At 41.4% G+C, this 19,349-nt stretch overlaps 2 protein-coding genes across 8 annotated transcripts in view; both read left to right on the plus strand.

The window, feature by feature from the left end:
* galnt16 (UDP-N-acetyl-alpha-D-galactosamine:polypeptide N-acetylgalactosaminyltransferase 16) overlaps positions 1 to 2,793 on the plus strand; it is a 53,699-nt gene extending 50,906 nt beyond the window's left edge. The window contains exon 15 of the mRNA XM_078277563.1: positions 1,919 to 2,793. Within this exon, the coding sequence (XP_078133689.1) occupies positions 1,919 to 2,062 (144 nt within the window). The 3' untranslated portion in view covers positions 2,063 to 2,793. The remainder of the gene's footprint in view (positions 1 to 1,918) is intronic.
* Positions 2,794 to 5,158: 2,365 nt separating this feature from the next.
* numb (NUMB endocytic adaptor protein) overlaps positions 5,159 to 19,349 on the plus strand; it is a 48,434-nt gene continuing 34,243 nt past the window's right edge. For 5 of the 7 annotated variants that reach the window (XM_078277188.1, XM_078277192.1, XM_078277194.1 and 2 more), the window contains exon 1: positions 5,160 to 5,321. The gene's annotated coding sequence lies outside the window, so the exon portion shown is untranslated. Of the gene's footprint in view, positions 5,322 to 19,349 lie in introns of all 7 variants that reach the window. The other 2 variants (XM_078277189.1, XM_078277191.1) reach the window with 1 other exon arrangement.

Consider the following 19,349-nt stretch of genomic DNA (forward strand, 5'->3'; position numbering starts at 1 on the left):
ATTTTATCAGTGAAAACAAATAGTTTCTTCAGGCTGCTGGGACTACAGCTGGCTCTGCTATGATTTTTCCACTGTGAGTTCAACAAATCAATCGTTCCTCTGACTACTGTTATCCAGGTCTGACTCGGCACATTCCTCACGACTAACATGAACGTGCTGATACCCATCATTTATAATCAGGGAATAAAACCAGAGAAGGACGCGTATGCTTTCTATAAGCACACGTGTCGATAGCGTCTGTTGCAGACCACAGCAACTGTTACATTTTTTTTCCGTCGTCTGCGAGTATATGGTGCCGATAAAAAAAAAAAATGTATGTTGATATTTTATCAGGCAGTCCTAGAGAGACGAATCAGGTGCAGTACCACAGCTTGGTTTTACAACCTCTCTGTACAGTTAAAGAATAAACTGTTCTGATTGATTGATTCATACTGCATGGAAAATGATCGGTGTTAAAGAGCACTTATCCATGCAGAGCAGACATGTATAAAGTACTAGAGACCCAGACTTGAGTAAAAGTACAAGTGCTCTATCAAAAAAGTGACTTGAGTTGAAGTTGAGGTGCTCTTCAAGCGCCACACTTAAGTGGAAGTACTAAAGTATTCAACATTTTTTGTACTTAAGTATCGCAAGTAGTTTATTTTAAAATGTACTGAAAGTAAAAGTACAAGTATTGTGTTATGTAGTTATTAGAGAAAGCAGTCAAAAGTTTGAATATCATATTGTTTATATTATTTCAAATGTTTAGCCTAAAGGACACTCACAATTCCTTTGGCTGTAGCAGCAGTACAGGGACAGGAATGGACATGGTTCTTCCATCTCGAGGCAAACTGGTCGGGGCTCGGCTGTTTTCTTCTTATAAGACAGCTTGATCGCTTGATTCGCTCAGTGATGAGCCAGCTTCATCAAACCTGGTGACAGAGCCATCTACCGCTCTGGCAGTGATAATGGGGGTTTGGAATGATTCGGAACATTTTTGTAATTGTAACGAGTAACGATGCAGCACATGTACAACAAATGTACCGGAGTAAAAGTATTAAACTCATTGAAAATATGTACTGAAGTAGGAGAAAAGAAATAATGATCCAGTAGAGTACAGATACAGCCTTTTAGTACTTAAGTACAGTAGTGAAGTAGTTCTACTTCGTTACTATACATCTCTGATGCCGAGTATTTATGAACAGGCTACTTTGAGACTAGCCAATAGAATGGTCAGTGACACGTCTCACGTTGTGCACACAGAGTATGAGCTGCATCCCTCTGGCAGGAGGAGGTTTAAAGTTCCTTGTTACAGACTAAACCGATTCCAAAACTCATTTATTCCTGTGTCTATTAAGCTTTGAAAGAGTTGTTATCTCTGCACTGATATAGATTTTTTTTTGATTTTTTTAAACTAGGACGGAAGAGGGTGCCGTTAATCCAATGTCGCGTAAACGGTTTGCCAGATTGGATGTCTATACTAGAAAATGGGGACAGTACCTGACTCTCTGGAGGGCTCCTAAGAAGCTTTGTGCTGGGCAGAGACGTGTATGATGGGCTTATGGTGGTGTCATTTATACATATGTTTATTTGGTTTAGGCTTATTGTCTATTTTGTCTTGAATATTGTAGTTACTGTCATCTTTTCTTGATTTTCGTCTGGGTGGGTGGTGATGAAATGTTTAACTACTGTATATGCACTGCATGAAACCATGCTGTGTATTACACACCATTGGGGTCATATTATTGCTTGTTGTGTTGTATTTGTATCATGTTGTATATGTTGTTTTTTAACAGCTGCAGCATTGGGTTAAGTGCCCAAGACAAATGTCCCACCTTGTGGGACAATAAAGTTAATCTGGAATCTTGAATCTTGATTCTATGAAATGACCTGACAGATGTGTTTTTACCTATTTTTTTTTTTTTTTAATCTCCTTTAGAAGTGGAAGCCTAAAGGCACGGCTCTGCAGCACATGGTCAGTGGCCTGTGCCTGGACAGTCAGATCCCGACGGGCCCTCTGGTCGTCACTCAGTGTCGCCCCCAGGTGGCCAGCCAGTCCTGGGAGCCACAAATCATCACCTGAGCCACAGTGGACGAGAGGGGAAGAGGGACCCGGCCTGCAGAAGGACTCATTGGGATCATCATCTGCACAGTCTTGTCGCCGTGCTGAGGGATGAAAGGAACTGTACTTTTGTGATGTCAACTTGGAGCCCCTGGTCCATGGGGACACAAGAGCATCGCTGAAAACATTTCAAGTCCTCGTTGAGCAAAAACATCTGAGGTCTTTTCTGTACAATGCTTCATCCTTCCAGGATGCTGCAGTTCTACGTAATCTAAGCTTTTCACCGAAAAACTGTTGCACATCTGACTTTTTCCATTTCTGTATCTACAGTATATCCTGCTTAAAATTGGAGTAGTGTGGATTGCCCTTAACACTAATGATTGCATACTGTACTGTAGCAAATGTGTTGAGGTGGACCTGACTCTGAGTCATAGTAAGTGCTTGTCTTGTTGCCTAGTCTTAGGTCGAGGCATTTGTTATGACTGTGTAGACCAGGGCAGCTTTATGTATAGCCAAGTAAAATCATTTTCTTTTTTTCTTTTTTTTTAATTGCTAAATAGCAGTCTTGAAAGCACCATGCAGAGCACTGTCAGGAACATTATTTATTGTTTTGCATGGTCAGACCCAAAGAATGTTTTTCTTTTCTGTCTCTCTACAAAGTTTTATGTAAATATTTGAAGCAGATAATGGCTTGGTTTTTGTGTCAAGTACTCTATATGTTGTTTGAAAAATAAAATGTGGTAACAAAGGAATTATTGTTCTAGTTCTTTGCTAAATAAGTTGGAATATTATAGAATAGAAAACACTTTATTGTCTCCGAGGGGAAATCTGTCTTAAGGCATAGTGCTACAATCTGTTGCTTCACAATACAAACATGTAACAAAGAAACCATTCTAAAATCGACATGAAATCAACATAAAATCAACATGTGAAGGGTGCCTGAATATCTCACCTGGTAGAGCGTGGGCCCCATGTACAGAGGTTCAGTCCTCGCAGCAGCGGTTGCAGATTCAATTCCAACCTGTGGTCCTTCATGTCTAAACTGTCCTATATTAAAAAAAAATTCACCGCTCAATAAAACTAACAGGAGCGTGATGGACATGTGAATCTGCCATCGTCGTCTGTACACTACTGTGTGTGTCTACATTTAGACGTTTATTTCACAAGTTCCAGTGGTGGAAAGTAACATTTACATACGTCCTGTACTCTACTACAATTGTGAGGTACTTGTACTTGAGTATTTCCATTTTATGCCATTTTATACTTCTACTCCACTACATTTCAGGAGGAAATATTGTACTTTCTACTCCACTTTCTACTCCTACTCCTACGTTTACTTGACAGCTTTAGATACTAGGTACTTTGCAAATTTAGCTTATTAATAGAAAATCCAATCAACAAATACATTCTGATATATTATTATTATTATAGGTTTAAGCTACCCTGCAGTGTGTAAAGCAGTTAAAATGAGCTCCACCTTTACCATCTGCAGCATTAAAGTGATGAAGAAATGAGTCATTCAGCATAATGAGTATTTTGGGGTTATTTTGTTGCAAACTTTTTGTTCTTCTACTCGAGTAAAAGTTTGAATGCAGGGCTTTTACTTCTAACAGAGTATTTCTACACTTGGTACTAAAGTGAAAGATCGGAGTACTCCTCTGCAGTTCAAACACCACGAAAACAGATTTCCGATGAAGAACGCATGATAAAGTGACACATTCAGTGTAGACAGGGTTACAAAAAAGAAAAACCAAAAAAAATGATTAAGCAGTTGTGTAGCTGAATTTACATAAAGTGACCACAAGGGAGCAGAATATCCTCACAGATGTGTAAGAGGCGCTCCAACGACATTTTATCACTGACAGGTTGATGTGTAAAGAAAGAGTCATAAAAAAAAGAATGAATTCAAGATAACGGGTATAGATATTCACACATCCAAAGAAATACATGAGAATCATTAGCATAACCGGCTTGACAACTTTGTTAGTTTGTCTTTTCTTTGTTGGTTTTGTAACCTTCAAGGCCACAAAACACGTCACACTGCAGCTTAGTAGACTGCTTAGCTATGCGAGGAATGCAAGTTAATGCTGATAAACCGGGGGACGAAGCTGTGGAGGCAAACATGGCAGGAGCTGGAGAAAAGACGTTTAGTTACAAGTTATTCATATCAACTTAAGCATAAGAGTTGATGCATTATAGATTAAAACTACCGTACAGTATGCCATTCAAATTAGCTCCACCTCAACCAAATACAAAAGTAGCATGCTACTTGTGGCCGGGTTGGATCAGTGGCTAGAGCAGGAGCACATATACTGAGAGGCTTATGCCTCGACGAGTCCGACCTGTGACGATTTCCTGCATGTCTTCCCCCCCTCTCTCTGTCCCCTTTCTCACCTAGCTGTCCTATCCATTAAAGGTGGAAATGCCCAAAAAAATAATCTTTAAAAAGTAGCATACTACACATTAACACTCATAGGGGGGGCATTTTTCATCATGAGTACTTTTATTTTTGATACTTTAAGTAGGCAACATTTAGCTGATAATACTCATATTTATGTACTTTTCTGTTGCAATTTGACTGCAGGACTTGAACGTTTGTACACTGTGGTATTTATCTGAATACTTCTTCAACAACTGATCTAAGATATGTGAACACTTGTTCTAACCACTGGTTCTCTGGTGACTCAGTCCACACTGGTTGCATGGTATTACATTATCTATGTACTTAGGAATGAGCATGGAGCTAGGACCCAGAGGATAACTTCCAGATATCTTTTAAGTGACATTGTTCCAACTTCCAAAATTGGACAACCTGTTAGGAAGCACCTTGATAAGTTGTTTTTATGGAGCATCAAATAGTGGTTTTGATCTGGACTCAGCAGGTCACAGTTAGTAGACCTACACTAACTGGAGTAATTTAAGTTAAGGTATTTGCCCAATCTAGCAGCTGAGCTAATGTCTCCCTTGCAGTAATAAGTCTACTGGGCTCAAAAATGCAGTAAAAGTCCTGTTTGATACAGGCTGCGCCGCCGACTATCGATCATCTCTAATCTGCACGCGCCGGCCAATGAGGTCGCGCGGAGGCGGTCCGTTGCTAAGGAGGAAGTTTGGTTGAGTCTCCGTGTAGCAGCCATTCAGCGGCAGTGGCTGAAGCGATTGGACTGCGAGCGTCTCTCTCGACTCTTTCTGTGGAATTTGAATTATTTCGGCACTGCACGGTTCGTGATACATAGGTGACGGCGTTGACGGTGCATCTTCTGGGTCGCAGCGGTGATCACAGGTAGGCTTGAAAAATGTATATTTATTTATCCTGCCCGGTAATGCTTGTTAGCTCGCCGAGCTAAGCAGAACTAGCTTGTGTGTTTTTTCGGATGCGGCACACGCAGCTATGTTAGCTCCACGGCTCTTAGCTCCCCGTAGACCCAATAACATGGCTTTGAGCTGGCTTGCTAACCTGAGTAGAAAAAAAAAGAAAGAGCAAAATGTAAGCTGTAAGGGTGTTTACCATCCTTCGCGGGGGATGGAAAAGGTCTGCCTCTGCGCTACCGAATGAACTAAGAGGTTATTTCGCTAGCTAAGGTTAGGTAGTTGAGTAGCTACACTTACCTGGTTAACTTTGAGAGGTGAACGTTACTCAGCAAAAATAATGAACCGAACTCAGACTAAAATGATGAACTAGCTATCAGCTAGCGCAGTGGTTCCCAAACTTTTTCACGTCAAGGGACCCCTAAATTGTCACAAATAAAGACTACGGACCCCCCCATCTGATAGGATTTTTGTAAGATGTTTTATTACAGAAAGTGTATGATCGATTAGTTTTTTTTCCGTGTCATGCATACGAAGTGCCCAGCCCTCATTTGCTGATAATACGCCAACATTTCAGTTGCAGTGTTTAATTAAACATTTTATTACATTTCACGAAATGATAGGTTATTTCACAGCTCGTTCTTAAAGTAAAATAGTCATTTTGGTAAAAAAAGTACATTCCTTATGTCCCCATAACCAGGACAATACAACAACAAATAAACCTCATTCTCATTTTCAGCTAGCAAGTCTATATGAAACCCATGACCATAATAGTAATACATTCTGTCATTGTGTTACTTATGGATGGAATTTATAGTGAAAATAAATGTTTCCTCTTTTTTTGCTTTGAACCCCCTAAAGGGCCCCTGGGGGTCCCCGGACCCCACTTTGGGAACCACCGAGCTAGCACATAATTCGTCACATCATTCTTCGGTTGTTACACGGACCACTTGTGTAATATCATCGTCACTAATGCAGACTGGCATTAACAAGGTGTATTCATTTGCAGTTAAGTTTCGTGACATGGTACGTTTGTAAAAATGTGTCACAACAACGCAGTTACAATCGAAACGTAAGGTTAAAAAGAAAAGACAGCTGCTCATATGTTCAGCACTTAGCCATCAGACAGGTTGAATGCCCCGAAGATATAAACTGTGACTCACAGTTTATAACACTCTGAATTTTTGTAAAGTGTGATCATGTGCCCTAGATTCTCTTCCATGGTAATGATATCATAGCTTTTATGGGAGTTTATTTCTTAGCACAACTACAGAGCAAGAGATTTCCCATCTGGTCTGCCATCCCTGATCAGATAAACATCAGTGGTCAGATTACCTTCCACATGCAGACTTTACAAAGATAGCTCTGTGATGGATTGTGTATTAGCCACAGCAGCTCGCCCATTTGACTGAAACATGCCGCTTTTTGGACAGCAACCACATTTGGATGCTCTCATTAGCCATAATTGTCGAGTCATTACTTTATTGTTTTGTTAATGGGGTGGTGGTGATGTTTGTGACTTATATAACACAATCTGAGTTATCCGTTTGGCATCGTAAGGTATGTAAAACACTAGGTACGCGCCACTGTTTTGTTCTTTCCGTTGTGAGGAGAAAATCTGAAAGTTTTAATCTTTATTAAACTGATGGTACAGTTTTATAGGTCTGCAACCAAAAATTATTTTCATTATCGACTAATCTGCCAATTATTTTCTCTAATTGCTTTGGCTGGGATATGTCAGGGTAATGCACATTGCATTGTCCCACAGCCAGGTGTGAGGTGTTCATATCGCTTGTTATATAATCCTACCAACAGTCCTAACCCCGAATATATTTCATTTCCTACCAGATTTGACAACGAAAAGCATAAAATCCACACACTGGAAAGCGTCGACCCAGTAAATATTTGGCATTTTCGCTTGGAAAAATCACTGAAATGATGAATCCGTTATGTACCAAAATAGTTGCAGATACATTTTTTGGTGATCCACTAATGGGTGAAATGACTAGTTCTCTAATGTCGCTAAGTATGGTACATGTTGATGGTACAAAGTAGGGGTGTGCAAAAAAATCGATTCAAATTGCGATTTGCAATTGTATACATGTCTTCTGGAAGGGAATTTGATGTCTCTCCCATACAAAGAGATAAGAGTGATTTCGTTCTACCCCAAATTTTAAAAGTAACTCGTGGCTTGACTCTTCTAACAGAATGAGGGAGGCAAGATTGGCTATCTGCCACCAAACCCACTGTGCAAGTCTGTCAGCTGTTTGAGAGAGCAGGCGAATGCAAGAGCTAGTCTCTATCTAAAGCTTTGTGATTCAGTCTGTGGGAGAAACCAGCGTTACTCTCAGCGGTTCACACTGTTCTCAGAGGAGAGGCCTTTTCTTGGCAGTGAGCTGTGCATGTGAATGCTGAGTAGTGATGCAACATGGGTAGATAAACTTGCTGCGCGATGACGACGCAATCAAAGGGCTTCACTTTTGTCCCCTGATAGCAGCGAGATAGTCCAGCTTCTTGCCACTTACGGTGTAAGCAGAGTGAGCATCAATGTCAGCTTAGCTTTCAGTCCAGCGGTAACTAAATAGATATGAGATGACAAGAACGGGAGAGTTCTTTTACAACATCATACGGTCTGGATCGGGACAATGTGTCCAGCTCTTGACTGCACGCGCATCCTGTTACATTTTTATTTATAAGCCACACACCCTTCATCTATACACTCTGCCATGGCACTAGGGCTAGGGATATGCTTTTGTACCGATTCCATTCTTTCACGATACGTGGGCGCCGATTGGATTTGCATTGTGATTTTCATTTCTTGGGATTCGATAGTGTTGAGTATTGCGATTTTTCTTTTCCTTCTTTAACATGAAGCCAAAGTTGAATAATACACTTCTAGAGAAAGTATATCATGAGACCTTTCTAAAAACGAAATTGTTTTCTAAGAAGAATGCACATCACACATCAGTCAGTCTGACATTTATTTCCAAGGGGCAGTGGTGGCCTAACGTTTAGAGAAGCGAGCTTGTGACAGGGAGGTCGTTGTTTCAATCCCCAGACCAACAGGATAAAATCTGGGTGGGGAAGAGAGAGAGCAGTGCTTGTCCCTCCCTCATTACCACCACTTTACCAACCCCCAAAAAGTGGATATGTATTTTGATACTGATAAGATGTAAGTTGCTGTCAGCGGTACCATATATATATATATATATATATATATATATATATATATATATATATATATATATATATATATATATATATATATATATATAGGTTAATTATGTATGCGATTAATTTTGATTAATTAATCTAGAGTATGTAATTAATTAGATTACATTTTTTAATCAATTGACAGCCCTAAAATATATATATATATATATATATATATATATATATATATATATATATATATATATATATAACATTGGTAAAAACAAGTAAATAAAAAATATCAATTCCAGGGAAAAGAATCGATTTTAGAAATCGTTGCCAAAAAATCACGATCTAGATTTATATCAGCAAAATATCTCTTAAGTACAGTACTTGAGTAAATGTACTTAGTTACGTTCCACCACTGCGTTTGGCTGCAGTTTCGATGCGGGCCATTGACTGTGCGGGCTGATGTTGTCATCCACAACTTGTGGTTTTTGTCAACATCACAGCTCAACAGAGGTGAGGGCCCACTAGGCACATTCGCAGTGATTTAATACAATGCTCAATTGTTTGCTTATTCAGTTTGGTTAGTGGGGGAAGGTGAGAATAAGGACACGTAAACTCAGATGAGATGCCTGAAAGTAAGGTTCTCGTCCAAGTTGAGTGTTATCGTTCATTAGGAGTGAGAATGTAATCCAAGTGTGTGTGTGTGTGTGTGTGTGTGTGTGCGTGTGTGTGTGTCTGTGTGTTTTTTTGATGGCGTGAATGTCAGGGGTTATGACAAAGAATGCAGACAAGTTACAGGAACTAGGCTGTGATTTGTTTTGACACTGCTCTGCCAAAAACTCTAACCTTTCGGGATGATAAGTCACCAAAACACTGCTTAGTAATAAAATAAAATAAAATAAAATAGCTGCCTGCAGTCTACTTGCAAGCCCTAGTGCACAGTGTGACTCAATATGAAATGTGTACACAAATGCACCAAAATAAACATTTCTGCTATGGCTAAGCACAGAGAAAATAAGATTACCCGTTTATTAAATTACCTGTAAAATGATTCTAGTGATGCCTTCAGAGGACAAATGTTCATGTGAGCATCATTAACACCCGTTTCCATGTAGGAATTGGTATCCTTTGCATCAGTAGAAAGAAGGCGTACTGTCTGCACTTGTTAGGGCTCCATATGCTGAGCTGATTGGGACCGGATCCAACAGAGACACTCGGAGAAGATTCAACCAGAGGGGAGGTTTTAGAATCAGGATCTCAAATGTGCAGTTGACCCCATTTCAACATAAGTAGCCTAAAATAGGTTCGCTGGAACTGCAGAGTTGGATTGAACTTGTTTGTTGTGTATGTTGGTACTGCTTATCAACCAACCCTAACCCCTATCCTCTTCTACAGAGGGGCATTCTTGCTGTTGGTCAAGACCTTTTCACATAATGGAACGTCTGTTTCAAAAGCTGATTGTACACAAACCCAGACATACACAAAATGAAGACTAAGGAGCATGTTTGGCCATGTTTTAGATTAGGATGTTAGGAAACCGGACATGGTTCTATTTGTTGCACTGTTGTGACTGCTCCTAAGGCCTACCAAAAATAATAGTTTGGTTCCGGTTTCCGACCGACCCTGTCAATTTACGTGCGGCCCAAATTTATTTTATGAGCTTGGGGAAGAAATGATACGAATTAAATAAATAAATACCCCAATAAAAAGTTTGAGGCGAACTATAATTACATTTTTGTACAGCACTCTTGCGATGCAAGATGCCTGTTGTCCTCCAGCAATGCTGGAAGAGGACCCGATGGCGCCGCAGCGGCACTTAACGTTGCCGTGTCCAGTTTTACAGCAGCAGCGTGAGGACGGCGCTCTCAAGCAGCCCTCACCGGCCAGCTACAGCGCTACTGCGCCGCCGGGGAGCCTCAACACGTTAAACAGGGCAGATGAAACCACTCGCAAACTATATGTTGCGTTTAATGTCGTTCAAGAGGATGGCAACGTAGCAAGCAAACACAATTCATTTGGATGCAAGCGTTGCATTATGGAAGATAGACGGGATACGGCGCGCTCCACACACACACACACACACACACACACACACACACACACACACACACACACCAGAGCCGATGTGTGTGTGTGTGTGCGCGTTACTTCACGCAGCACATGTAACTGATTGGAAACGATACAGATTATACATTATTTACTGCCGCTGGCACAGATGAACTAACGCTACACTCGTTACTGTAAGTAGCCTACAATAAACCCTCCATGATTAAAAAGTCAATACTTATCAATACCCACCTACCTGTTCTACGGGCATAAACGTGTAGAAACCGATATTTCAGTCTGCGCTGTCCACTCTTGTCCACCGCGCTGTGCAAACACAGCTCTACTCTGCAAACACAGCTCTACTCTGCAAATAGCGACTTTTTACAAACAAGCTAAAATGAAAGATGTCAGTTTGTAGTCTAACGGTTTATCTTAGTTTGCAACGAATCTTGAATTTTGGACAAACACTTGTAAACTCAGCTGCTGTCTAAACGAACCATCCTCTCCGCTGGAGCGGTAAACCTGTGGATGTATAAGACCAAAACAGATACATGTGACTACTTAATATGCATGTGAATGATGCCTGACCATGTTTTCAGTTTACTAAGCGACAACTGTACATGTAGGTAGGCTGTGTTATGAAAAAATAGAGTATCCATCGCTACTGTAAAAAAAAAAAAAAAAAATCCTACCTATCCCTTGCTGCCACTGGGGGAAAAAAAATCAAAATAAAAAATAAAATGACCCATGACCTCAACTGACAACCAACCAATGACAATCACTATTTATTTATTTTTTTATGCCTAAACCTGAGTCTTATCTAGCACACTATGGCAATCAAATGTGGACCATATGAGATGACAATGCATTAGAACAAATCAAAAAGCAACTCCCAATATAAGCAACCCCTCGCAGTCCCAACCATAGCAGCCATGCAACATTTTCCCTCCACTCGCATAACTTGGCACTTTACCTTCTTTGTCTGAGCTATTTTTCATTGCACGACCACATAATTAAAGACCTGTGAGAACGTTACGTCATTCCACGGACAAGAGGCTTGTGTTGATGTTTTTGAAATCGTGCTTCTACTTGTCAGTTAAGGCTAGTTATGTTACCACAGTGCACTTAAACTCCCTGTTTTACACAAACCATGCAGTATTTGTATCTGTAGGTTGTTTCTTATTTGCAGTATTTGGCTTTGTAAGTGCTCATTTAAAAAAAAAATATCTTTAGCTCTTAATTAGGTCCAAGGGGCATTGAGCTCCTCATTTTGCCCAGGCGGTTTAAAGTGTGGATTACGGAGGGTTGGGGGGGGGCGCAAAGGAGTTGCCTTTCGGGTTTGCGTCGATACCACTCCTCCCTGGGTATGGTGTAGGGCTCAGGGACTCCTTTTGTCTCTCTGGGCCCCTATATAGAGTGATACCTGAGCCTCCTGTGCTGGAACAGCTCATGCTTTATTCAGTCCTGTGATCTCTGCTTTAATTAGGAGTGACTCAGGACAGGCTGACCGGTGGTGGATCTCACAGGGTGGGAACTTAGTAACCGTGTTAGACATGTAAGTCTTTTGGCCGAGGTATGTTCATCACCTCACCAAGACACTATCCTTAACCAAAATCATATGATTGACTCAAAAACTCACCAATAGGTTACAAATACCTTGAATTGGGTATAAAACTATGGAATCAGTTTTGGATTTTGCTTGGGAGTAAAACGTTTTCCACCCTTCCTTGTTCTCTTGGTTCTCTCTTTCTGGCTTCTCAGGTCCACCACTACTAGGCCTACTGTATATTTACCACCAATGTTTGAGTATAGAATTGAGAGATGTGTGATTTTTTTACGATGTTTGACCAAATGGCTGATTTAAAAAAAAACGTTTTACCACATATTACCTAAACATGTAGTATGACTAAAAGCTTTGTCTGATGTGGGTGACACACAATCCGATTTTGGTATTGGCTTTCTAAAATCATGTTGGTGTATCTCACTTCTCAGTTCCCCTGTATTCCCTAATCTTAACATCTCAGTGTGTTGTTGGTGTAATAACTCCCTGTCTCCAAACTAAGTTACGTCTGTGTTTATGTCTAATAGCTCCCTGTCCATAGCATGGATGACCGTGATACCATTACCTCCTTTACATGGCTGAGCAGACAGTCTGTCTGTTGCTTCCTCCTGGCCTTTCTTAGCCCCACCTGCTATCGTCACCCTCCTTGCTTGCAAATTGTTTAAAGATTCTGATGCCAATAGACGAACATCAGAACTGTACCAAACTGTGCAGTTTAGGTACACGTTTCAAGATAATCCTCCGGCGGCATGCTGAGCGTCATGTCACTCTTCTTTCAGCGTTCTTTTAGTTTCAACTTTCTGTTATGGTGTGGAGTGGAGGGGTCAAGGAGACCACGGCCCGTTGCTTTGAAGCCTGGCATCACCACACAGCCAGCGTACGGTACCGTCTTTGATGAGTTCACTCGGAGCTCCCAGACAGCAAGCAGGTTTAGTTACTAGGGGTGCATGATTCAGAAAATTTCACGATTCGATTCAAAATCGATTTTCGATTCAAAAAACGATTCTTGATTTTATAAAAAGATTCACAGTATGTAAATGTAGTTACAATATTTTTTTTTATATTTTTAAATTTTTTATAATTACAGAAATTTACTTTTTTTTTTTTTATTATTTAAAAATATGAATACATTTTTGGAATTCTCTGAATCAATTTTGAATCAGTAGAGCTTGAATCGCGATACGAATGTCAATCGATTTTTTTGTTTTGTTTTTTGCACACCCCTAGTAGTTAGGTCTGTTTCTCTCTGCCGGGCTGGTTAAAGTTAACTGATGTTATAGAGGTCCGTTTAAAACAAGCGCTATCAGAGCACACGTTAGGTTGTGATAGACGGCAGAGAGAAATAGACTCCCTTGCGGTTTGGGAGTTCCGGGTGAAGTCGTGAAAGCCGCCGCCGTAGATGTACGCTAAAGCCAGAAGCTGAATGCGGTCAAGCCGTACAGGGAGACTAGGGGGCTATTTGCTGTTTTTTTCCCCCCGTGCTGGTCGGTGTTCTTCTTCAGCATTTAGCGGCAGTCTAGAACCTTTTTTTAACGTTAGGCGTATATACTGCCCCCGTCAGGGCCGGAAGGATTGCATCTCCCGGTACCTGGAAAAATGCACGTTTTCAGAATTTTGGTACCGAAGTACCGGTTCTCGTGACATCCCTAGCCCATTACATTCAGGCAAAGATTCAGTTGATAGTGTTACGACAGCATTTTACACCGGTGCATGAGATGTTTTGATTGATTTGTTTAATGTAAAAGGCATTTATTAGGCATCAAAGGAAATACAGCTGTGGTGTCAAGATCAAAACAAAGCTTTTGAATCGGCAGTCTGAAAATTTAAAGTGACATCCATCTTTTATCAAAACGGTCTCATACACAAGCTCTCTCCCCTCCAGTCTCTTGTTTCTCACTGCTTTGAGAAGGGATCCGACTCTTCTGCTGACTTGTGGCTTTCAGGGAAGCTGTATGCTGCCCATATGGGTCTACTTGGACCGGCACTGGCTGTTGTGTAACTGCAGTGTTTCTGATCCAAAGTCCACTGGCTACTGCGTTTCTGTTAGATAACTGCACGGTATGAGTAGGCAAACCGATTCAAGAGTTATTTCATTATTGCAGAAGTGACTAAGGAGAAATTGTGTGTAGAGGTCTGTAAACTCTTTCAGATCGCTGTATTGTTGACAGTGGAGGGAAGAGCAGCGCAGCCGCCTAATCGATGATGAACGTTCCCCAGCACAAGAAAGATGTCAATTATTAATGAGCTGACTATCATGTTCAGCCTCACGTAGAGGGGCTACTTTTTTGCTTATTAATCATTGCAGCCAGCTCGCCTTTGTGTCACACGCCAGAAAAAAGTGAGAGGGAAAACATTTTTTGTCGTCGTCGTCGTTGTTGTTGTTGTTGGAGAGGTCACACAGTTACATTTACTTTGCGTTGTCAGTCCACATTCAGTACATTTGGACAGGTAGTTAAGCCTTTCTTCCTGGGTAGGAAGGGGTTATCAGTGGAGAGGGGCGGCGAGGAACGTGTTTCCTGTGTGTTGCATCACTGTGCAGCAAGTACTGCCTTGAGCGCTGCAGCTTTTTGTTTACCACATAATTACAGGGACAGTTGTGTCAGCAGCATGCGTGTGCACATTTGTTCTACGTATGTTGCATATGTTTCATTGCAGAGAGAGGGAGAGTGTGTGTGAAGAATCTGAGACACATGCAGTCGCGGATTTACTCACTCCCCACCATTGCACCATTCCTCCACCACCAAGCGGTCTGCGGAGAGGGATGTCTGGCTTGTGAGAGTGCCACTGTGCTGAGTCGACAGGAGGGGAACAATTGCCTTGCTGTGCTGCATGTCCGTTTGGCCGTTTCAGCAAGGGGCACCGCCGGCTTTTGGCTCTGTGAGCCTTGTTGACCAGGCCTTTGCCTGCTGGTCACTGACCTGTTGTGCCCACAGTGCCTGCAGCTCGTCAGGCCTCTGAGGGCTGCCGATTATCCCACAGTAATTGGCGCCTGGGCTCTGGCTGATCAAAGGTGCCCAGCTGACTGTAGAGCCCTGGTAATTTTCCATTCTCTGATGCTCTGCAGTCCTCTTTGCCTCTTCTTGCTTGCCCCGAACCCTGTCTTTTGGCCAAGGAGGGAAAGGCGTCTGTTGGCTTTATTATACCTGCTTTTCTGAAGACATGACATGACATGGCAGGGCAGGGCAGGGCAGCCCTTTCCTTGCCCAGTAAAAAAAACAATCTTCCTTGTTAAATTAGGTTTCTGGGTAGAGTTCAGTTTGTTTTTTTAAATCAATAATGCTAAGGTCACAAGTTCAAGCCCTGCAGCCATTGTGTTTCCTACAGCCATGTGACTTGGAAAAGCTTCCTTGAGTGTGACACCTACACCTCGGTCGTGTGCCATGCAGGTTTTCCATTCATCTGAACTCTATACTCACCGATTAGTGTCTGTTCTCTGCTCGTAGGTGTGGTGGTCAGTGACATCATGTGGTTGAGCTCTTAGTTGGAATATAAACCTATGTGCTCACAACCGTCATACTAGCTCAAGCATGAGTAAATGATACTGCCTTACATGCTCCCTCATTAAAGGTCGCCCAAGCCCTAAAATGTAAAATGATTTTATTGCCTGCCTGAGTTCGATCTTTGGCTGCAGAGAAAGCGCTTAATTGGCCGGCTCCTTGGCTGTGTGTGAACGGACATGGTGAAATCACTTCTTATGTTCATATTACAGCCTTCTACTTTTGGACTCTTTCACAAAAGTCATCTAACATTTTTGGAAAAAAGAAGCCGTCCACCAAGACTGCTGAATTATTCCTGGCACTGATATAACAGTACACCATGGAATAAGTTGCCTGCCATTTAGAGAGCATTGCTTACATAAACACTAGTCTCTATGAGGTCAGAAGAATCGTGGTGTTTTTAAAGTGAAACTTCATATTATCTCATTCTTACTGACATGAGTTCATAGTCCAGCCTCACACCTTCACAGGTGCTTTCCAGGCTAGTTTCACACACACACACACACACACACACACACACGACAGAACTACGGAAATAGATTTTCCTACACCTTTTTTACACGCGCCCTGTATTTCCAGAGGCAGTGCTGTGTTCACTAATCTAATTTAACCACACCGCTAAGCGCTAACACAACATTAGCCATGTAGACTTCCCATAGGTTTAAAGTAGCCGTGGAAGTCCTGTTCATAAATCTGCAGGTTAAATAGCCAGGTAGCACAAGCAGTTTGACTTAATCTGTTGCGTAACTTAGTATTCTACAGTCATCCTTGGCTTGACTGCCCAACCAGGGTACAAAGAGCGGAGCTCAGGTACGTGAAAGGAATTCCTGAAATGAGCAAGTGACTCAACCGCTGCACTCAATACTACAGGTCTATTCACATTCATGCTCACAAGACCAGTTTGGTTGGATGGTTCCTGACGTCAATACAACCCCCTTTGCATCACCTTTCTTTTTTGAAGGTGAATGAGGATACTCTTAAAACTGTGTGGTCACAGGAATTAGAGCTCGATATTGCGGCGATGTCGATATTGCGTTTCTTTATTTATTTTTTATTTTTTTATTCACACGTCGTCATTGTATCATTAAAACACAATTTCAGAAAGTACAATGATTATAGGTAGGCCGCTTGAAATGGGGAACCCCAAATAAGTTACTAAAAGCTTTTCGGAGGGGGCCCGATAACAATAAACATACAACAGAGAACATACAGACACTAAAAACTCAACACAGACAAATACCACAAAATACAGACGACCCAAGTATAAATATAACACTTAAAGAATATTTAACAATCATATGTTATAAGCTATTTTTCCTTCAGGCTTTTCTTGAAGATGGAGACAGAATGCGACAATTTCAAATTTTGATATTGTAGGTTTGACTATGGGTGCTTTAACAAAATATTTACACAATGAGATTTTTTTATAATCATCAGTAATGTGGATGTAATAACTAAGTGGGTAAAGGCAAATAAAAGAACAGCTAGAACAGTCTGGTTAGTAAAGAAAATGACATAATTTTACTGTAATGTAGCACTTGTCATATCCAAAATCTCAGACGAGATCTAGCCTCATATGTCGATATTTATTTTATATTATATATATATAATATGGATATATTGCCCAGCTCTAAAAGGAATCTGTGTTTATTCTCATTTTTTTAGTTTATTCTGTGTTTTAAGGACAGTTCAGCTAACCTGGAGGGCGAGTGAGATGAACAGAAAACGATGTGTGTGTGTGTGTGTGTGTGTGTGTGTGTGTGTGTGTGTGTGTGTGTGTGTGTGTGTGTGTTGGCCTGGTCAGAGGAGCAGTGTAGTGATTGCATGTCTGTTCACTCAGCAGGAAGTTCCTTTTCCACTCCAAACCTCTCATCACTCCTGCTGCTGGACAAACACGGCTACGGACACACACACCCACACACCAACAGCACTGTTAACCATTTACCAATAGTGTTGTAATCGCTGTATTATTGACAACACATTGACTGCTGGAACCATGGAGTGGGTTGATTTGGTTCTATTTTAGTAGTTCTAGTATCTTTCCATGTTTTCTCCTTTCTGTCTCTCTCCCTGTCTTTTTCACTCATCTCCATTTCTTATTCACTTTCAGTATTTCATTCACTCTCTTTCAAATCCTTTTCACGCTGTCAGCCCTTTTGATGTCTTTGTCTCTGCTGTTCTGCCTTAACTCTGTCTGTCACGTGTATGTGTGTGTGTGTGTGTGTGTGTGTGTGTGTCCGTGTCCGTGTCCACCTGTGCGTCTGTGTTTAGGTGTATCAAAGTGACACACATGTTCTCAAGTGAGGCATCGCAAAGTGTCGAAGGCGTCAGCACGGCGTCTAAAGCCCCAGCAGAATACATTTACCCCGCAGCAATCTGTAGATGTTGATTAGGAGAGCAGTGAAGAATGACAGGCCATCACTCAGTAAACACTGTGAACACACACACGCGCACCCACTGTCATCATATGTCACAGTGGCTTTCCTCGCCTCTTATACACTGAAATAGCCTGCCTAAATAATTATTCTGGCCCCATAAATAAAACGTATACAAACTGTTTATGGACATTAGTTGCTTCACTATTGCTGTTTCTGTGACTACAGCTGAAATTATCCTGATTATTTAGCAATATGGGGCTACAAAAGATAATTACTTATGTTTGTGCATATTGCATCTATATCTTAACCTGTCTCTGTTTTGATATTAGCATACAGTCACAGACTCATTTGCATCATATGTAGTGGCACTGTGGCTGACCTACTGCTACTGTAAAATGTGTCTGTGTGCTCTATAAGCTCTGTCTACCGAGGAAAGGAAGACAGTAATTATGATAATGGCAATAACAGACAGTCAATCCACGAATAGCGAAGTCAGCAGGTCAAGACAGTTACAAACTGTCAACTAGTAGAAACACGTACGTAGAAACCCCATCGCTATCCTCATTCATTCATTTTAAGACGATACAAATTATTTTCAACTACAAAAAAACCCCCTGAAAAATCAGAAGTTAGAACGGAAGTACAGAGAGTTGTTGCTATGGAGAGGATAAACCATCTTGTCTAGTCACATTGGTGTAAACTGGCAGGTTTAAAAACGCTGCAGACCAGTGTATTGCAAGTAATTGCAAGTTCCAAATCATCTCGTTGCATAATTTTGGTCTGAACTGGGCTTGTGTCATCCCTAACTGTTGCCAGGCTAGCCACCATATAAACGCATATTGTAAAGGGTCAGCAAACAGCCACCGACTTCGGCCCTATTTAACTTTCCCTTTATGCATTAGCACCACACATAGGATGGAAAAATGATCCCTATGCAATTAATTCCACCGGGATTGGCTCTGATGCTCATTAGGGAGCAAGTATATTGGCTCACTGCATCACTTTTCATTCTTTTGTGGTTTTCTTTGATGCCTAAAGGCTGTTTTATGCTTCTGCGTCGAATCGACAGCGTACCCCCGCAGACCCCTCTGCGTCGCCGCGAACCCCCCTCCGAGCCCTCCGCCGTAGCTCGACGTGCACCTCCAAAAATGTGTAACTTTGCGTCGAGGTGTTTCAAGCAGCCTACTGTGGGGAGTAGCAACATGCTTCAGCCCTGTTCAGGTACTTTGTTAGATATTTGCTTACAGTGATTCTGATCACTTCCTTGAGAATGAAGCCACACTTTAGATTGGTGTTTACATCGAAGGCATTTTTACAGTTGGTGGTAGCAGGCTGTGTATGTCGGCAGAAACCCGGCT

This window comes from Sander vitreus, chromosome 20 (assembly GCF_031162955.1).
Source record: "Sander vitreus isolate 19-12246 chromosome 20, sanVit1, whole genome shotgun sequence".
Classification (NCBI taxonomy): Eukaryota; Metazoa; Chordata; class Actinopteri; order Perciformes; family Percidae; genus Sander; species Sander vitreus.